Here is a 21167-nt window from a genome sequence, read left to right as displayed (position 1 = left end):
TTACCATAGATCATATACCTGACTTTTAAGTTATTTTATATGAAAGTATGAGTGAAATAGAGCACGCATTTAATTTATAAATTTGTTATATCAGCACATATTGTGAAAATAAAGGCTTTCTTAACATGTGCATATAGTTGCATTGTTCATGATGGCAGTCAAATAAAACTGTTGCTAACGCTTCATAGCTGATCTTTTCATAATCCGTTCTTTCAATTATTGCTGCAAATTTTAGCAGCAATTTATTTGCCAGGTCTACTGAAACATTTGTCTTGGTGGCGTCAGGTAAATGCTAGCAAGCAGCACTGTTCCACTGGTCTATGCACTCAATTTACAAAGCCAGCTACTCAAACCTGTCCAGCAGCAACTGAGGCCACGTTCCCTCTGGCTATTTAACCGGCTCTTACCATTACCCATCTATTATCTTGATTCCGGGTTACGTGTGATCTTGGTGCTGTTTACTCTGCTCAGTTTTTTGGACTACTACAATCAAGAATATATACTGGTATCAAGTGTCATCAGAAGCTCTTAGTTGGAAGCTACAACTTAGAGGTTATATCGTAGGAAGGGACTTCAATTCTCCTGGTGCTTCTGTTAGTATTATCCATGTGCATTGGTCTCACGTGAAGGAGCACAGCCGCCCAGTTGCACCCTGTGGATGAATGGGGCTCTTTTTAGCAGATTATTCATCAGCAGCTTGTCCATATTCTTCCTTCCATATCTGCTGTTACCTTGTCACCCAACTATTAACTTGGAAGCTTCACTCAAGCGCTCCTGGCTGGCCTTTTCTATTTTCTGTTACTCTTAGCTGTCTGTATTTCTTTCCTTATATTTTCTTCTAATTTCTGTAGCGTTTTTATGTTAAGTCAAATGTGCTGCATCCCCGTTTTTGTGTTTCTTTGGGCCTTCGCTACGTGTTTTGTAGTTGATCTTCAATTATTCTATTAATACAGCTATTTGCCCTCCCCAAAACCCACCCGGCCCCCTCCAACCCACCCCAATGCAAAAAAAAAAAAAAAAAAAAAAAAAAAAAAAAAAAAAAAAAAAAAAAAAATGAAGAAGAAGGAGGAGGAGGAGGAAAGAGACAACGACAACTTGACTCATTATTATGAACATAAAAAGAATAATGAATTTTATATATAATTATTTTTTAATATTATTTTATAAAAAAATTAAGAGATATCTTGACCGCTCAATCGATTAGTATATTTAACATATTCATTGTTAACATATTATTACTAAAAGTTTACCAACAGATTACCCGTCACTTTTTTTTATTATTTTTTAGAAAAGGAAAAAAAATATTTTATGAGGGATGTGCCAACGGAGCAGATGGGGAGGATGACCATGGTTGGGATGCAAGGGGGGCAGAGGAAAGGGTATGGAAGGGGCGACCAAAAAATTTTCACGTAATACTTATTACCGATTGTTTTGCCAAAAAATTTTGAGGGCTCCGTTTCACCTATTAGAAAATAATAAAAATAGTTTATGCGTGAGCAGACGGTCGCCTATAAAAAAAGAAATTGATAATAACTGAGCCGCTTCTGAATTGATGCCGCTGCTCTTATTACGAGACGGGGTTCCTTTTCTCGCACCCGCCTTTTCTCCAAGGAGAGAGATACGAGGCACGAGGCTGCCCGTTCCTCTCTTTTCATCGCCACTCCAAAACCCTAATATCCTGATCGCCACTTGGAACCCTAAACCTAGAAAAGGTCGGTCTTTATTTCTCTCCCATCCATCCTTTGTGCTTGAAACTTCATAGTTTCTTGCTCTCGGATTCGTGAAACGAACGCCATCTTCTCCGTTTTTCTTTTCAATCAATACGTGTGTCTATGTGGTTGTATATTCTCGATGCCGGTTTTTAGTCGATGCTTTCATTTGTTTTTGGTAGAAATTTTCTTTTTTAATTGAAAAGAGCCGCGTATTTAAGGGTTTTGATTCGATTTGGAGCAGTTCTACTCATCGGATCTCGTTTTCTTATATTTGGAGATCTTCTTCGTATTTTTATTCATCACGATATTCTACCATCGTCTCACCAGGGTAAAGTGCTTTTTTTTTTTTTTTGGTTTGTAATTTGATTTTGTAGCTGATTAATTTCTGATGTCTCTCTTAGTCAGATTGGTATGGTCTGTTTCTATTAGATTGGTGTTATTGATGGTAATCTATTGTTTCGATGCCTTCAGATGGGAAGGGGGGAGGAGGAGGAGGAAGAGGAAGGGACAGATCGAACAACAAGTATGCACCAAGAAGCGAAGAGAAGGAGCGCCGGACTGGATGGGGTGTTGCCCCTCCCTCAAGGCACCTCTGGGTCGGAAACTTGGGCCCTCAGGCGACACGGAGTACTCTCTTAGAGCATTTTCTGAGGTTCGGGGAAATAGAGAACATAGCCTATATTCCAGGCCGGAGCTATGCCTTTGTCGACTATAAGAAAGAGGAAGATGCTGTCATTGCATTGAGAGGGCTCCAAGGTTTCAAGTTTGATGGGATGCCTCTTAGAATCGAGTTTGCAAAGGGGGTTAGTGATGACAATCTTTGTCTGTTCCTGAATTGTTATGCTCTATTGGTTTTGAGCTTCTGTACTTTCAAGTCATTTAGTGCATTTTGCACAAGCCTAAAATCTTATTATTCGGTAACCAAGAAAATTATACTTGTTGCTATGCAATGTGATCCAAGCATAATCCATAATGTAATATAACCTAAAGCACTTCTAAACATAGACTTAAACATAAGCAGGAGATTATTAGCACATTTAATGCAGTAATCTGTAAGTAATGTTTCGTGAAGCACTTTTCATAAACACTTGCAGGATAACTTTGCAATATATGAATCACCAAATATGTGCAGCTTTTGGGTTATATCAGTCCTACAGCATCAGTGAAGCATCAAACTGAAGTTTGACATCCCAATACCATTCTTATATATGCACACTGAAAACACTTTCCATGTTCCTATGATGATCACTTACTGAAGATTTATAATAGGGACAGTCTGCTTCTTATGGACGAGAAATATACAGTCCAATGACTGAAATCAAATGCAATCTGAACATAGTGAAGAATAAAAAAAATGTGCAGAACTGCAGGCCTCTATGTCCTCTTTCCAACAGGATTTAAAAGTTTGATTTCTTTTGGCTATATCTCTCGATCCCATTTTTAGAACATCGAAATGCCCTTTTTCCTGCCATTAGCAAATCACTTTGTAAAGCTAGATGTTGCAGATAATTCTTTGCCACTCTTTAACGACTCTTTGGGGTCAACACATTCTGCCAAATTAACATGAACTAGTCGAAGACCTGCACGTTGCGCGGGGCCGGATGTACGAAAATAATTTTTCTTCTAGATCTGATCAGATTGAAAAAAAATTATATATAAATAATAAAATAATATTTATCCAAATTTTTAAGATCATTTCATATTCTCAACTACCTAAATAAATAAGTTTTAATTGTAAGAATATAATAATATCATATATTAATAACATAATTTAATATGAAGAGGTGTTCTTTTCATGTGGCACAATAAAACTCATTTGAGAAGCTGAGTTAGCAACACTCCAATACTCCTTCACAGAGTATTGTTTTATATATATATATATATATGATTTGATCATTTAGGAAATTGCTAGGTAGAGATACCCTGATCAACACTATCTAGGTTATGATTATTGAAACTATTAAAAGGAAATATACTTGTGATCATGTTTATTCTGAAAAAGAAAAATAATATTGAGCTTTGGATGACTTAGTGGGATCTTCTTGCATAGCTTTTATTAAGAAACGTTTCCAAAAAGCTTAAATTAAAATATCTTTTGCATGGTTTACGGCAAAGTTTCATTGTGGTGTGGAGGGCACTAGATGTCATGATACAGACAGTTACTAGGACTACTTAATCATATCTTTAACAAGTGAACTTTAGGCATGAGTTTGAGGGTGGCAATTGGTTGACTTGGTAAAATCACTAAGCATATCAGTGACATGGGTTTGATTTTGCCTTCACCATGCTTTTGGCCAGGCTTCCTCCTGTCCTAGTTCTCCTTCACCAACAACCCCCCCCCCCCCCCCCAAAAAAAGGCATAAAACTGGTGTCGACCTTATTTTTTTAGTGTAAAGGAGGGCCTAAGCTCGCTAGTGGTGTTGTCCATTGACTTACCAAGGGGCATAACAATGCATTGCATTGTTTGAATCATAGGACCTCTATAGTTGAAATCTTTGGTTGGCCCCATGCTCTATTGTTATGCTAAGAAATAACTTAATTTGCCTCAAGCATTTTTCTGAATATAATGGTTTGGTGACCTCTCATGGGTAAGTGTGAATTTGAAATTTTACAAAAAGTTGCTTTATGAAGACAAGAGTGTTATTTGATTAATCAACCTAGATATGGATCATTTGTCGTGCATATTTCTAACACTATTCGTACCAAGTAAATATAGTTATTCAACAAAGCAAATTAAAGAAATAGCAGTAAAGCAGGCAGCAGCATGGAAAGATGGGCATATTGTTTCATGATCTCTAATGAAAGCTTATTTATAAATTCCATGCATATTCTTACAGATTAAAAATGTTAATCCATTGCATCAATTATCATCCCACTTATTCAGGCAACATCATGAAAGATCATGAATATATGTTCTGGCATGTAAACTTATAAGCAGAACTGAATAAGCATTCAAACACTAAAAGATATATTTATGCTTAGAGCTTGAATGACCATGCAGCTGACCTATATCGTCTCTTTCTTTGTAATCAATTGCAATATATGCTCATGAAGTTGTCTTCGTATTCTTGATCTTGAACTCGACTAGAACCACTACCCTTTCCATTTTTGCTCCTTTCCTCCATTGGATCAAAATTTTATTTCCACATCCCTGTAATTCAGCAAGGTTTGATGATGGTTAACAGGGTCCTCCTTTTTATACTTGAGATGTTTTTTGGAAGTTTCTTTGTAATGCATCCTCCTTTTTTTTTTTTGGGTACTGTAAGGGCAACAAAGTAATCATTATGCAGTATCCTCTTGTAACCACCTATAATAGTTGTATGCCTGTGTTCTTATGCATCCATACTGAAATTGGAATTATGATTCATTTTGTAAAAACATTTTCTTCTAATTTTAGATGATTCCGAAGAAAGACCCACTGTATATCCTTCTTCTGATGTGAAGGTTAATTTGTTCATAGAGACCAGGTTGCAGGTTGACCAAGTATGCTTTCTTTGTTGTGACCATCTCAGCGCTGATTTAGCTGTGGGAGCAAAGAAGTGATGCTCTTGAATATTGTAGGAGGCTACAAGCCATGAAAGTGTGGAGGGCATTTATATTTCTTTATATATATAAAATATATAGAAGACCGGACGAAGTCACTTAGGTTGCCTATTAGGTGATATGTTGTCTAACTGAAGTAAAATTCCTGAGCAAACATATATGTATCTTTAATTCAGTGGAGTTGGCTTTGATAGAATATGGTTGTAATGACAAGAAATGCTTTTATTGATGAGGAGTTTGAATTTATTTTACAAAGGTGGTTAAATTTGAATATCAAAATTGTAACTCTCAAATAAAAATTGTAGACCAGGTGCCATACACTGGTGAGAAAGTTTTAATTATTTAAGGCATGGCCTTGGATTTACAGCTGGAGGAAGTTACGTATTACGTATCTAACAGTATTCACTTGCTCTTGTGCCTTTTATTTTCATGCTCTAGCATGACTTTAATATTGCTTTGGGATGCTAAGATGTCACTAATATTGGTAGAAGAAGAAATCAGAATATGTTGCATATTTCTAGCAAGAAGAAATCATGTTAGTGAATAACTCACCAGTTGAAAAAGTGTTCTGCTTACTCCATTAGCAAAAAACAGGAAGTAGCACTTTTTCATTTTCATATTTAAATTACTTAAAAGGTCTTTTCCTCTTGCCAAATTACCCACCAGATCACCTTTAGAAAAATCACCTGTGCTCCAAAGTTCATTTATTTGAATGAAGGAAAGGTCGAAGCTGAGAACCAGATGAACACATCTCTACCTAAAAAGAAAGATGGGCTGTCTTTATTGGCAGCTGACATATAGCTTGAGACCTTTTCTGAATTGCCACTTTAAAATCATTATATAGGTTTTACTTCTGATATTCATTATTCACAAAAGGCAAACAACAAATAGCTTAATTCGATGATCGAGGTCATGAGTAAACTGGACCTCATTCATATGATTGTTATAGCTTCTGCGACATCAACCTTCACCTAATCATGCAGAAAAAAATGATATATGAACATAAAGAATACATGATTCCTTTGAAGTCTACTGAACCTTTATTTTACAACCATCATGCTTTGCTTGTTGTATGGTTTCGCCGATGTTCCTGTATGGTCAATTCATATCATTTTAATTGTTTAGAATACATAAAAATTTTAAATAAAAACTGTTTGAGAGGAGAATACAATAGCAGTTCTCTGGAACCAGGCTGTTTGGCATGCATTGTTGTATCATGTGTGGCATTATGCTAAAGAGGTAACATGTATGCCATGAAATATTGTCAGTATATTTCAACTACAAGCTTTTTCAGTCTCCTTCTTATAATGTAGATAAGGAAAACCTTTTGACAGAAATAGTTGCTCAATGCTGTATACCCTTGTAATGTTTTCTTCATTTTTCAGATAAATCTTTCTGTTTCTTGTGTGGTTGTGTTGATAAAAGAAAAAAAGGACCAAGTTTGATTATTCTTTTGGAAGACTGGCAAATTGTTAATGAAGATTAACAAGTACAGAAAAGCAAAAGAACATGTGACACAGGAAACTTTGAAATAGCAAGTAAACTATTTCCTATAATTCTGGTGGTTAAGCATGATTTGGCTTGCACTATGATTTGCATGGAGAAAACTAGGATCCTTGTCCATGTATCATTGGGAATCGTTGACACCTTAGTCAAGCTGTTTGGATCTATTTGGCATGGTCTATTGATGAATTGACTTGGAGGACATTGCATGGGAGTATTGTAAAACTTGTTGGCAGTTTACATAATCGAATCATTGGGTTACATGAATCCTTTATAATAACAAAGATTTGAAACCTTATATATAGTTACCATTACAGATTCCTTTTATAAACATCCAACTTTACTGGTTGCAAGATCTCTTTGGGTTGGTAACTGGAATTTCAGGCAGTACATCTGTTGCAAAACACATTAATGCTAGCAGTACTGAAACTTTGATCAATGTAGATGAGAAGGATAGGATAAATTATCCATTGGAAGCATGAGGAACTTAAAATCAACTGGGCTCAAATATTTGTTACTTTGATGTGAATGGGTGTTTCAAAAGCAGGTGTTATTGTTTAGTGGCAATCTGCATCTAGTAGGTGCTGAACCATCTGTACTACATAATGCCATTAGCTTTAAACAATGTAACATTGATATACTGTTGAACTTTTCATTTAATTTTCTTGCTGGAGGGTTTTTTTTCTACCTTTTATAGTTTTTGAGTAAAAAACATTAAGGGTTGAATGATTATATAAGTCACATGCCCTTCAATTCCAATAAGGGCTTGATATTGTTACCAAGCAACTCATGCCAGCATGCTGAATCAGACTTAATCATACCAAATGACCCATAAAGGCTGGGTAATATCAATGATAAGCAAGATAATAAGGCATTCAATGAATAAAACAGAAAAATTGTGTTCAAAACTTATTCAATGAAAAAAAAAATCTTGTGGTGGATGATGCGTGTCATAGCACATTAAAATTAATCCTACTCACTACTATGTAGATAAGGTGAGTCGGGATCGTATCCGCAGGGATCTTAGTTGATTGTTTCGAAAATGCAAAAGAAAAAATAATAGATCGTAAGAAATTAAGAAAGAAGCATGGAAATTATAATAAAATTACTTTTCATTAATTAAATAAAGAAGCGTACATAAAGAAAAGAAATAAAATTGCGATACAAGACAACTAAACTAAGTTGATATTCTTGCTGCATCCGATGGTGGATGTGTCTCTTTGAATCCTTCGTCTTCCTCCGTGCAGAGAACGGCAGGATGGCTGGAAGGTTTGGTCTAGGAACTTCAAGGAAGAAAGGTTGATGGAAGCGGGTATGTAGAAAAGAAAAGGTAGCGGCACTAGGATTAGGACCTCTCCTAGATTTGATGGGATGTGGTAGGGTTAGTACCTCCCCTAGACTTATGGAGAAGAAGAAGAGGGAAAGAGAAAAAGAGAAGCTTGAAAGAACTTAGGGTTGGCTTGATTCAAGAAGATGGAGGCTTTGGTGTTCTATTTATAGAGTGGGGAGGATAGGGTTTTATGAAAAAAGAGGTGGGAGCGTGAATAAGAACCTTTAGATCTTCATATTGATTTTTTTCCGTTGATCTTTAAGTCATGTTCATACTGGAATAGGAGCTGGTTGCCTGGTTCACTCAAGTCTGATCCAATTTGAGTCTAATTTGAGTCATATGAATCCAAACTCTCAATTACCTGCAAAATAGACTAGAGAGCATCAAATTTCAATAAAATAATATCGATTATTATAATATTTAGTATCTCTAGCGACTTAAATTAAGTATTCATCACACCCCCAATTTGAATTTTTATTCGTCCTTGAGTAAAATAGATACATTAGCATTGTGCACCAAATTATTCTTGAATCGAAAGTTATCCTAGACTTCCTAACTGCAGTGGATATCCGGCTAGATCATTAATGAGGTACTTCATTGGATTATCAATTCGACCCAATTAATGATTGAGTATTAGCCATAGAAATTTTTAAAAATCTTCTTTCATCAACTTCCCACTCTACTCTTTAAGTCCTCTAACTTGATGTGAGTAGGGTTTATTGTCTTCTTATTCTTTCTCTTTTTTTTTTTGTAGAAATATTTTTATGTACAGTCAGTGCAATGTCCTAACCCCTTAAGCTTTCTAATTGACTCTTGTAGCGAGCTTTAGACCAATGACTCCCAAATCAGTTGGCTTTAGGACATTAGGTGTCAAACACCCTTCAGGCTTACTGACTTGAGTCAAAAAAGCTACGAGTTAAAAACTGACTATACAAGAGGTTTCTTCACATTCTCACCTTTTGACGCGAACAACGCTTACTTAGGCGAAGGGATCCGGTTACTTAGTGAGAAATGTTAATTTTTTTTTTTTATTTTAATTTTTTTTGTAATAAAAAGAGATTTTGCATACCTCGATCTTTCTATCCATACCCCATAAAGCAGATTCTTCATTGAGATGGTGGGAAGAGGGTTCTAGAATCACTCCAAAATTTAGTCTGGTCTAAATTCTCTCATTAATTGGGCATCTTTAATAATTTCTTCCTCAATATCTCTAAACTTATCTAGATCGTTAATCACTCATTGATTAGAGTGTCTAGTTAACTTCAAATCGAGATAAAATTCAGATACACAAAACTAATTATTTCTGATCATATTCGAGAACTTAATTAAATTAGTTATTCTTCCTTCCAACTTAATTTTCGTTGTCCCCGATGGAAGAAGAGAATCATAATAAAATATAACAAGGAAGAATACCACCTGAGCGCATTCATTGTTGAGAGATCCTTCATTGCCGGGTGCGGTGTGTTCTTGATTTCAGCTGGTGTGAACATGGCTCTCCCCTCAACTTGGCTATTAGCATCACTTATCCACTCTATTATAGAGATTCAACTTGGCTAATTATTTTTTTTCGAGATTTCTACAAAATAAAAAAAAATTAAAAATATTGCATAAGCTGGGTTGCCTCTCAAAAAGCGCTAAGTTTAACGTCTTCAGCCGGACGCTATGAGGGAGTCCCTCCTATAAATAACTTGGATACGTCCCTCAAAGAGTCAAAAGGTCAGGGCCAATCAGGAGGCCTTTCATCATGGCAGAAAAACGTATGTAGAGTGTTCTATGACGATTAGCCCGAACCAATAGAATGTACTAGGCAAGCATGCAATTCCAAGGACTAACAATATTCTCATAATTTTTCTGATGATTGAAAAAGGATTGTGTTTGTTGAACCGAGATTAGGGTTGGTAGTTTAAGAGTTTCTTCAATTATAACTGATCTACTCTAATTTATATCGCGGATATGATATGTTTTGTCATCATCTCTTTCCAATCTATAGCATGGCATTTTTTCCAAATTAATACTAACTCTGTCTCCATATATCGTTTTAACATTATAGAAAGATTTTGGAGATAGTCTTCAAAAGTAGTGCCAAAAATGGAGAAATCAGTCATAAAAATCTCAATATCATTGTCCCTCATTTCAGAGATATCCCATCCAACAGCTTTTTTATGTGCTTTTAGGATACGTACAAGTTGGACTTTCTGATTAGGGATCACTAGAAAGGTGTCAGTGGGTGCGTCAGAAGTGGCTTCAGTTCTAGAGCAGGTGGTGATTCTAATAAGAAAGCTATTAGGAGGTTAGGTGATGGCTTATATTTTTCGATCCAAAGTAGGGTGGTTTTAGGATAGGGCATATCAATTAGATCATTTGTTTTTGTGATATATCCATCGACATCAAAATCGTCCACCTCGAAGTGAGCTAAACAGGATCTAAAGAATCTTGGGAGAGAATTATGGGTGTAACTTCCTTTATTATATTATTCATTTGTGGTCTTGGGAAGTCTCAATTAATTTCATATCATCAATTTGTCTATCCTTCCCATAAAAAGAAGTGGGTGATTCTAGGGCATTTGGAAATGCGGCGATAGGTAAGTAGGATAATGATGGAATTGATTTGTCCCACCATTCGAATTTTTTTTTAGATGTTTCTGTCTTAGTTAAATTATTTGTATTGATCATTTTGGTTGTGCAGGGTTGTTTTAGGACCATTTCATTTCGGAGAGTCATAATCGATTGTTCAGAAAAAATTACAGAGATATTAAAATTTTTAGTCAGGTATTGTCTCTCAGGATCACTCAGGCTGACTGAGCAGCTCTTCTTCTCCTCCTACTGATTGTAATTATTGGTTGATCGACTTGAATTTCTATTTCGACTAAGGATTGCATAGAGGAGTGAAGGAGCTGATTGGTGCTTTCAATCCTATCTAGTGCTTGCAGAACCTTCTCTTCAAATGATGGGCTATAGATAGTTGGAGGAGGTTGATATTGTGAATAGGGCAAATCGTAATAGGATGCTTCTACAAACATAGATCCTTGTGTTGTCGGGATACCCACTGGGTGTGGTTCCACGAAAAATTTGGTTGAACCCCTCAATCTGAATTGTAGTCGTTCAAGAATAGGTTATTTTATGGTTCGTAGGTTATTTGGGTTTGATCTTGATGAACTTGCTCATATCTAAATTCAAAAAATTGGTGCACAGTTGGGCATTCAACTTTTGTACAGGAAGAAAAGATGTAGAGAGAGAGTGTGTCTAATAGCTGGTAGACAATCTAATATATGAGACAGCTCATCATCTCTACTGTAGAAATCCATATTCCTAGCACAGATCTAATTTATCGGATTGTTCTTGAATGATTTCAAGAGATCTTTGTCTAGATCAGAACAATCCCTTCTAATTTTTTTTTTTTTAAGGAAGAAGGAGAGAAGATGAAGAAGAGAAGAGGAAAAAAAGAGAAGTTCTAAAATGAGAATCCTAAGAGTCCTAAACCTAGAGACGATAGATGCGAAGATTATTTTTAATTATTTTTATTTTTTTATTTTTCAGATAAGTGATGCAATCAAATCAACTCTATCCTAGGATTAACCTAAATCTAGACAGCTCCTAACTGTCAAGATCATCTTTGAGCACTCCAAGTAAAAGGCTAGTCACTCAATTGGCCAGGTAAGTGAAAGATTGGTGGGGTCCCCTGTTACTTTCCTTAGACACAACTGCGTTGGCCATGTAAGCGAACGGAACAATTAATGAACCACCTTCCTTCGGGACGTAATACCTGAACCACTTTCTTAGACACCAATTAAACCGACCAACCTTAACTCGGTCTAACTCTTAGGGTTCCTTGTCTATTGAGCTCGAGAGTCTTGGGGGCCAATGTCTAATTAATTTTAAGTTGGAGACTCAGGTCAATGCAAATACAGAATCGTGATTTATGGGCCAAGAAAAGCGATCAAATCTCCACCTTATCTTGTTTAATTGGGTTAAGTGCCCTTAGAGTGTTTCATGAAAATATGCAATGCAAAAAGAAAAGATATCCAAACATGTTAAATAACTTTTAAGATTTAATTAGTTTATTTATATTAGTTAAGTGTTATGTGGTATCTTTGTATTCCTTTTATATTATGTTATCTTTAAGCAAGAAGAAATAAAAGGTAAGTTTTAAATTAAGTTAATTAGATATTAGAAGATCTAGTGAATCTAACTAAATGAAAAGTAAATAATACTAAGATTAAAAGGCAAGTAGGTATCCTACAAATAAAGCAATAAATCAAATCTACTTTTAGGATAATAAATTATTCTAAACTATGAAAAGCAGTAAATCACTAGAAATAATGGACAATAATAAATAAAGCAACTACTTAACTATGAAAATAAGATAATCTCACAGTTAAGAATAAAAGGTAACTACGTAATCTAAATAAAAGCAAAAATCTAATCTACTTAGGCAGCAGAAAATCACTAATTATATAAAGCAGTAAATTATTCTAACCTATAAAAAGCAGTAGATCACCAGCTATAGAAAGTAGAAAATTTTTCTATACATACAAATAAAGAAATCTAGATATAAAATAGTAAATCTACCATATACGAAAAGAATATGAGGCAAAAATTAAAAAAAAATAAATAGAAGGTAATTAAGAATTAAAATAAATTAACTAAAATAAAAGGTAAATTATTAATCAGCAAAGTAAAGTATAGAAAGCAAGAGTACAAGAGAAGGAATAATCAACTAAAAATATAAAGCAGTAAAACATATAAGGCAGTCAAGCAATTTAAAGTAAAAAATAAAAATCTAGAAAGCAGTAAAATATTTTTTTGTTATTTTACAGATTTTTTTTAATTTTTTTTTCAAAATAATCGCACCAAGATCTCTGGCAACCGTGTCAAATTTGATGCGTATCGTAGCACATCAAAATTAACCTACTCACTACTATGTAGATAGGGTGAGTCGGGATCGTATCCGCAGGGATCTTAGTTATTGTTTCAAAAAGCAAAAGAAAAGAATAATAGATTGTAAGAAACTAAGAAAGAATATGAAAATTATAATAAAATTATTTTCATTAATCAAATAAAGAAGCGTACATAAAGAAAAAAAATAAAATTGCGATACTAGATAACTAAACCAAGTTGATCTTCTTGCTGCGTCCGATGGTAGATGTGTCTCCTTGAATTTTTTCTTCCTCCATGCAGACAGCGGCAGGATGGTGGAAGGCTTGTCTAAGAACTCCAAGGAAGAAAAGTTGATGGAAGCCGGTATGTAGAAGAGAAAGGGTAGCGGCACTAGGATTAGGACCTCTTCTACATTTGATGGGATGTGGAAAAGGGATCTGTGGAAGAATATGGTGTCGTGCTAGGGTTAGTACCTTCCCTAGACTTATGGAGAAGAAGAAGAGGGAGAGAGAAAGAGAGAAGTTTGAAGAGAACTTAGGATTGGCTTGATTCAAGAAGATGGAGGTCTTGGGGTTCTATTTATAGAGTGGGGAGGCTAGGGTTTCATGAAAAGAGAGGTGGGAGCGTGCATAAGAATCTTGGATCTTCATATTGATTCTTTTCCGTTGATCTTTAAGTCGTGTTCACACTGGAATAGGAGTTGGTTGTCTGGTTCACTCAAGTTTGATCCAATTTGAGTCTATTCGAGTCATATGAACTCAAACTCTCAATTACCTGCAAAATAGACTAGAGAGCATCAAATTTCAATAAAATAACATCGATTATTATAATATTTAGTGCCTCTAGCGATTTAAATTAAGTATTCATCAGCGGACATTCATACCATACAGAGTGTTTGGATGCTGTTTATCATTATGTTCCTTGGTGCTTGTATTGATGTCCATTGTTGTATGCCTATCCATTTGCATTCCTAAAAGTCATTGCCAAGGTTATTAAGATGGCAAAGGGTTAGGACATTCTCCAAGAAATGTTCAAATTTTGCCAACTCTAAAATCTGGGGAACCCACTAACATACGAATGCAAATATAGTTCTGGACGGGTGCTCCTGCATACAAGTAACAGAACAAGCACCACCTTTGTCACATTTGATCAGGAACATAATCATCTTCATCAAGCTAAAATAGCTGCTCACCTTGGTATTAGTTGCACTTCTAGCACCATCGCCATAATTTGGTCAACTCTACTTATCACCCTTTCCATCCCAGGCTCTTCAGCAAGTGGTTTATTTAACCTACTCATTTCATCTATGTAGATGTGTTGTTCTGTGGTCTTTCTCCTAATAATAGACATGAGCTATGAAAATTATGATTGGAAAGCCAACTTCATTCAATTTCTTAGTTCGCTTTTAAAATCTACTTTTTGTACCAGTTAAGGATAGTTACTATACTACAACTATTCAATTGTATAAGATAAGCATTTAGCAAATAAATGCAAACAATAGCTTCTTAAAGCATCTGGAAAATGATAAAGAACTGATGTGTAGTTGCATTGTGTTACATTGTGTTCAAGATTTTTTTGTGCAATTGAAGCACTTGGTTTTCTTTTAACCAGTATGAGTTGTCAGTCCTATGCATATGCTGGTGTATATGAAAAAATAATCATTTTGATTTTTTTTTTCTTTCTGCAAATTATATTTTATAGCATAGTATGTATTTGTTACCAGAAACTTTGACTATTCTTATGTAATAGTCTATTAAAATGTGGTCGAATCTGAAGATTCTTTAAACTTGAGGGGGAAAAAAAAAGAGGCAAGTTTGAAACAAGTGAACATCTTTTTGGTCAGCTTAAATTAATAGGCCTCTTCTAAACTCAGCAGGCTGGACCAACCAAAAGCTGATGATACATTTCGTCAGAGCTAAGTGGTCTTCCTATGAAATGACACAATATTACACCATCAAGATATGTGCTGGCTGGTGCTATTCCTGCACTCACTTGTTAGTTCATAGTCAAGAGGAAAATTACCGGGCTGGTTTGCTATGTTTGTTGCAACTTGCAACACTCTATGGATGTTATTATTAGTATTTCTGGAGTGGGTTCCGTTGTTGGAGAAATCTACGCAATTCTTTTACGATGTGACTGTTATCATCTCCGATTTAGCTGGTTGGTTTAGTGTTTAGCAACCTTTTCACAATTATAGCCCTAATGTGATCACAGACTTATCGTTCTTTAACTTTGTTAAAGCTGCACCTGTAATTAGTGAATAATTTTAAACAGTTAAACCGTGATACTTTATCATCTGATAAGGCTTGCATGTTCGGCTGATTACCTGTAATTGCTGATACTTGCTGGTGAGAAATCTGTATCAGATGTTCAAAATTGGTAAGTTGCAGAGAGTATTCATATGCAAAGGGAAGTTGTAATGCTGATTTATCTGAAAAACATTTGAATTACAGGATAGGGCTTCAATGTTATCACAGAATGGGGAATATCCACAATATGGCAATGAAAGACATTCCATAGAACAGGTAGAACCACAGTTTCAGAGAGATACAAGGCCACTGCGGTTGAGTCCTGAGAAGTCATATGACAAGTCCAAGGGAAACAACAGTGCAGAACCTAGTGAGATGTTATGGATAGGTTTCCCATCATTTTTGAATGTTGATGAAGTAGTTTTGAGAATGGCATTTTCACCTTTTGGTGAAATTGAGAACATTACTACATTTCCTGGTCGTAGCTATGCCTTTGTTCGATACCGAAGTGTAGTGGCAGCTTGCAAAGCTAAAGAAGCTCTTCAGGGAAAACTTTTTAACAATCCCCATGTAAATATATGTTTTGCCAAGAGTGATGCTGCCCCATCTGAACATGGAAGAAACCAAATAAGTGGTCCATTCCCTTCATCTTTCAAATCTAATCATCATCCTGGTTTGATTGGACAAGACATTGAGGCTTTTCCAGGGAATAAAAGCTTTGAGAGTCCTTATGGAGAGTTTCGCATGGCATCTGCACATTTTATTTCAAACTTTGATAGGATTTCTGAAAGTTCTACAAAACCTGAAGCTGGTTCAGTACCCAATTTAGGTGGTATTTTTGAACGTAATAGGCTGCAGGAGTTTGGATTGGAGCGACAGATGTCAGATGACCTGTATGAGCGCTACAGAAATAGGCCTGCAGCAGAGAGAGGTGCAGCATGGCATGATATCCCTTTTGAGAGATCTCAAAGAACTCCACTTTTTGAAGATTCTTGGGGCATGGCAGAAGGCCCTTTTCCTTCAGCCAAGAAGCTGAAGACAGACATGTTTTTGATAAAGAACTTCCTGAGTATCCATTGTCTGACTTAGAACAGCAAAAGCGTGATCCTGGTCCACCAAAATTATTGCCTAATTTGCCTGAACGTAATATCTATAATAAAAGCTTTGCTTCTGTTCCTTTTGGCCCTAAAGGATTTCCTGATCATTCAAGGAATCCAATTAACCCACTTGCTGAAAGTGATGATTCTTGGAGAACTTTTGATCATTTCACTGCAGGTCCTGGTGCATTACCTTTACCAGTCAAACCACATAATATAAATCCAGAACCTCACCGGCCTCCTGTGAATGAAGAGTGGAAATGGGAGGGGACAATAGCGAAGGGAGGCACTCCAGTCTGTCCGCTCGCTGCTTTCCAGTTGGAAAAGTCCTGGATTTTATGCTGTAAGTTGCATACCATTTTATTATGACATTATTCAAATTAAGCTGGTTTCAGCGTTATTCATGTATGTTAACCATCTAAAATTATTCTACAATGGACTTACCTGTAATGGAAGCCAGACTTATTAGGGAATTTTTTGTTAAGTGAGCTTTCTTTTTTTCTTTTAAATTTTTGCAAATTCTGATGCCCATTCTAATTGCCAAGCTTGCCTTTAAATAGGTTAGAATGCTTGCTATTGGCTTGGTCATGTTACAACAGTTGTATGTAGTTCACAGGCAGTGTTTTTTTTCTTGCGCTGCTGCATTGCCAAGTTTAACTGCTGAACATAGTCCATATGTTGCTTGTTAATCATTTGTCATATTGCAGGCCTGAATTTTTAAACTGCACTGCAAGGACTGGTCTTGATATGCTTTCCAAACATTACTATCAAGCAGCTAGTACTTGGGTGGTCTTTTTTGTTCCAGAAAATGATGCTGATATTGTTTTCTACAATGAATTCATGCACTACTTGGGTGAGAAGCAACGTGCGGCAGTTGCTAAGCTTGGGGGAAGGATTACATTATTCCTTGTGCCACCTTCAGATTTTTCTGAACAAGTACTTAAAGTACCTGGGAAAGTGAGCATTACTGGTGTCATTTTGAAGTTCCAGCAGCCCAGTTCTGACTTCAGTTCTCTTCACCATCCGCTTGAAGTGCCAGAACCACAACTCCCACCTTTAGCGCACCGGCCAAATAATGGTATTATTCGTGAAGATCCAAAATTTCATAAGCCAAATTCGCCTGATTTCAGGGCACTATCTCAGGGCCAAAGCTATTTCAGCTCATCACCACGACATTTAACTCCAGTGACCTCACATTTTCCACCACCACATAAACCAGGTGACACTCATTCGTACTCAGGATCTGTTCCTTCAGTGGAAAAACCGCTTGATTTTCATGGAGAGAGAAGGCATGACCAACTTCAGCACCAAGATCTGCCAATGCCACCAAACTGGTCTGATCACAGGACCATCCCAAGTTCCAGCTTTGGGGTTCTCCCTACCCCAGCTCCAGGTGCTGCATCACATTCATTTGATAATTCTGCAGCAGAAGCATATCCATCAGCAATTCCTAGGGTTACACAAGCAACGACCTCAAGCAGCACTACACCAGCAACTTCAGGTATCGCTCCTTTACATGCCAACAAGTTCCCTGTGCAACAAGAAACTACACCTCAGCCCTCCTCATCCATGCCACTTCCTCTACAACCTGAGCAACTTGCACAGTTGGCAGCTCTTCTTGGGCAGCAGAAACAATCGGGAAAAGATCCTGCGTTACTAACAGATGGAGACAATAAACAGCCGAACCTGTTGCAAAAACCCAACATGAAGGTGCATGCTTCTGTGCTGCATGCCCATGCTTCCGTGCCTCCTGACTCGTCAGCTCCCCACATTAACCAAGTGCAACAATTCCTGCAGCATCCATCTGCTGTTCCTGCGGTCCAACCAATTGAAAATTCTGTGCAGCAAAGTAGCCAGCAAGAACTGAACAGCAAGCAGGAGGAGGCAGATCCCCAAAAGCGTCTCCAGGCAACATTGCAGCTGGCTGCAGCACTACTTCAACAGATCCAGCAGCAATCAAAGACTGGTGACCAATGTTAGATCTAGAGGTAGCTCTTTGTCTATTATCTTTGCTTTTGACATTAGTGGTCCTATACAATAATATTCTGTGAATGCATGACCTAGCAGAAGCTAAAGTCTATGGCTCAAAACTTTCATGTTCCCTGAGTCCAAAATGCACCCATTTCTAATATGCCTAGAGACAGATTTTCTTTCTTTTGATGGTGCAGGTCTATGTTTTTTTCATTCAGTGCTGCTTGCATTATCTGTCTATGTATTCTTGCCATGGCCTTCTCACAATTGAAATACTTTTAAAGAGAAGAATGGAAAAAAGGAAGAAAATAATGGAATTCAGAAAACAATTGAGATACTTTCAAAGTTGGTGCTGAATTCCTGGCTAAGGTAATTACATGCTAGAGGAGCCAAAATGGAATTTAGAAAGCAAGCTGGCAATTATGAAGACCTAATATATTTTTTACATGGTCCTCCAAACCTTGGAAGAAAATCAAGGTTGTATTCATCACTGATGGGCAAATGAAATGCCTATCTCTGAAACAGATTGTATAACACATTATGTGATAAAGAGGGCCCACAATGAAATTTAGAAAGCAAGGTCGCAAGTATGGAGACTACATGTCTTTTTTATTTGGTTTCCATATACTTGGAGGGAGTCAACTTTATTCTTCACTGAGGTGCAATATCTTTGAAACAGGGATTATGACACCCGATTCAAATTTGTAGGCAATTTGTAATCTGAATTCCAAGCAATGTATAAGAAATTTTTTTTCAGCTCTTATATGGTAGTATGTGTATATCCATAGATATAGCATGTTAAGGCTGGTGCTTAATTGAGCATGAAATTTATTGTTTTATGCTTGGAAATTCAGCTTAAGAATCTATATCTAATTTGTTGCAGTATATCTTGAACAAGCCTTGGTTGACTTCTGAGATGGAGCCCATGTCCAGTCCTTAACAATCTTTTCGCAGCAGCATCTCATGTCAGTGTACATCTATCGATGTGTTGTCACAATCAGCAGCAGTTTATATTTTGTTGTGGCTCAAGTTTTCATGGTGAAATGCTTTCTAGCAATGCATATAAAATTGTGGTGTTCTATGCTTCAGAATAATTGACTAGTGTACAAGGTTCAAGCATTAGCAAAAGCATGAGCATCCAAATCTTGTACCTCAGTTTTGTCAACTTTTCTAGCTGTGGATTTCACTGACTCCAGTTCACATTGTCATGTGCTCCTTGATGATGAGCATGGAGATTAATGGAGTGTATTTTGTAAGTATTACTAATTGCTTAAATATGTGTATGGATGCAGTAACATGTTGGTACCTGCTTGTTTTTAATTTGGTTCATATACCTTTGTTTTGGTGGCTGTGATTGGTAACGACATTCAGAATTCCTGATCCCCTTTTTTTTAAAATTAAAAAAAGCCATCATGCCTGCTGAGTCGCATTGCTTGTGTAACTAGTCATGCAAACTATTATTTGTTTGGGCTCAATGGAGCAGTAGTTTCCATCAAGCAGCATTTATGTAATCATAGAAGCTTGATGCTACAAGAGAAAGATGGCACGGCAGAGCGGAGCAATGGAAAATAATGGAGGTGAGGGTGTCCATAAGTTTGTTTAGTCATAGAAGCAGCTCTAAGAAATAAAATAGGATAGGATGCCTCAGAAATTTTTACGGTCACAACTTTACTTTTTCATGCAATCATGTTTTTTGTCTGCATTGTAGTATGCCCTGCTCCTTTCTCCATCCTTGGAAGGTTGGAAATGTTCCCACTTGTTTTTCGTTCTTTAAGTTTGACATGTGATCTGCTTTCAAGATTCGGCAATTAAATTGCACGTCTATATTCTGCTATTAGCTCTTTGCAAGAGGGAGGACCTAGTAAGGCTTCCACCTCAAACTGACGTATGAGATAAAGAAGTCTTAGTGCACTTCTTGGAGAGCTGAAAGCCTGAAACTATGTTTCTGAGCAAGATATTAAGATATGAGAAACATGGATGGAAGCATGTGTGAATGCTTATTCATGACTTTTAAGTTCTGGATCCTCAATTGCAATAGCTTTAGGTGCCATGATTGCTACCAAGGGAACTCTGCATCTAGGTTACTTGCAAGATTTCATTTAGCTTATTTTGAAAATAAATTTCAACTTTCTTGAAATCAAGTACTTTGCATTTTCATTGGCAAAAATAGCCCGTTCTCATCGGCAGAAATAAGCTCTGGAATTTAAGTGCAGGGACTGAATCTTATTTTCTAGTGCCTCTTAAAATCTGCTTCAAGCTTTCTGACATTAACTTCCATCTGTCCCATCAAATTGTGTTTGTTAATATGTTACAGATTAAGTCTCTTCTTTGTGGGCCAATATAGATCTGGCCATTGGTGTGGAGATCATTGAGCTAGATTTCTTAAGCTTTGGAACCAGCTTGTGGAAACCTAGCAAGTGATGCGTATTTGTTAGTAAATGAGCAGTCAAGTAGTAAGGGAGAAGCCTGACATCATTTGACCAAAAGTATGATGTGATGGGGAGAATTCTGACTTGCTTAGTTGATGAAATCAGCTGACCAAAAAAGAAGAGGAAGGATAATTTGTGAGAACTAGAGAGTTTATATGGCACAAATTAATGAGCATATATTTGCTTACCGTGGAGCCAGCATGGTGAAAGCTAAGCCAAATCACCACTAAAAGGACTTCAACTAATCATCTGAAAAAACTTCACTTGGACCATGGTGTACGATGGTTTGAAAATTCAAACCAAACTACCACTAACTTTAACTAGCCATCTAAATGAACTTACTTGAACATGGTGAATCATGCCCCGTGGTGGAACAAGTGGGTGGTGCAGGATAGCCAAGTAACTTTTAGAATATCTGGATTGCCCCCTTTTGAGTTATCGTGGCCTTAGAAGAAG

The 21167-nt window shown here is 36.6% G+C and overlaps 1 protein-coding gene across 1 annotated transcript; it reads left to right on the top strand.

Moving 5' to 3' along the window:
* Positions 1-1345: 1345 nt before the first annotated feature.
* LOC105050615 (flowering time control protein FPA) lies at positions 1346-19602 on the top strand. The gene is given in 7 exon segments (XM_010930696.4): positions 1346-1712; positions 2184-2515; positions 15419-16262; positions 16265-16609; positions 16612-16654; positions 17019-18299; positions 19166-19602. Coding segments are annotated over 6 exon segments (2997 nt in total). The 5' UTR covers positions 1346-1552; the 3' UTR covers positions 18292-18299; positions 19166-19602.
* The last annotated feature ends 1565 nt before the right edge of the window (positions 19603-21167 follow it).

This window comes from Elaeis guineensis, chromosome 8 (assembly GCF_000442705.2).
Source record: "Elaeis guineensis isolate ETL-2024a chromosome 8, EG11, whole genome shotgun sequence".
Taxonomy (NCBI): Eukaryota; Viridiplantae; Streptophyta; class Magnoliopsida; order Arecales; family Arecaceae; genus Elaeis; species Elaeis guineensis.
This window is presented reverse-complemented; position numbering and strand designations above follow the sequence as displayed.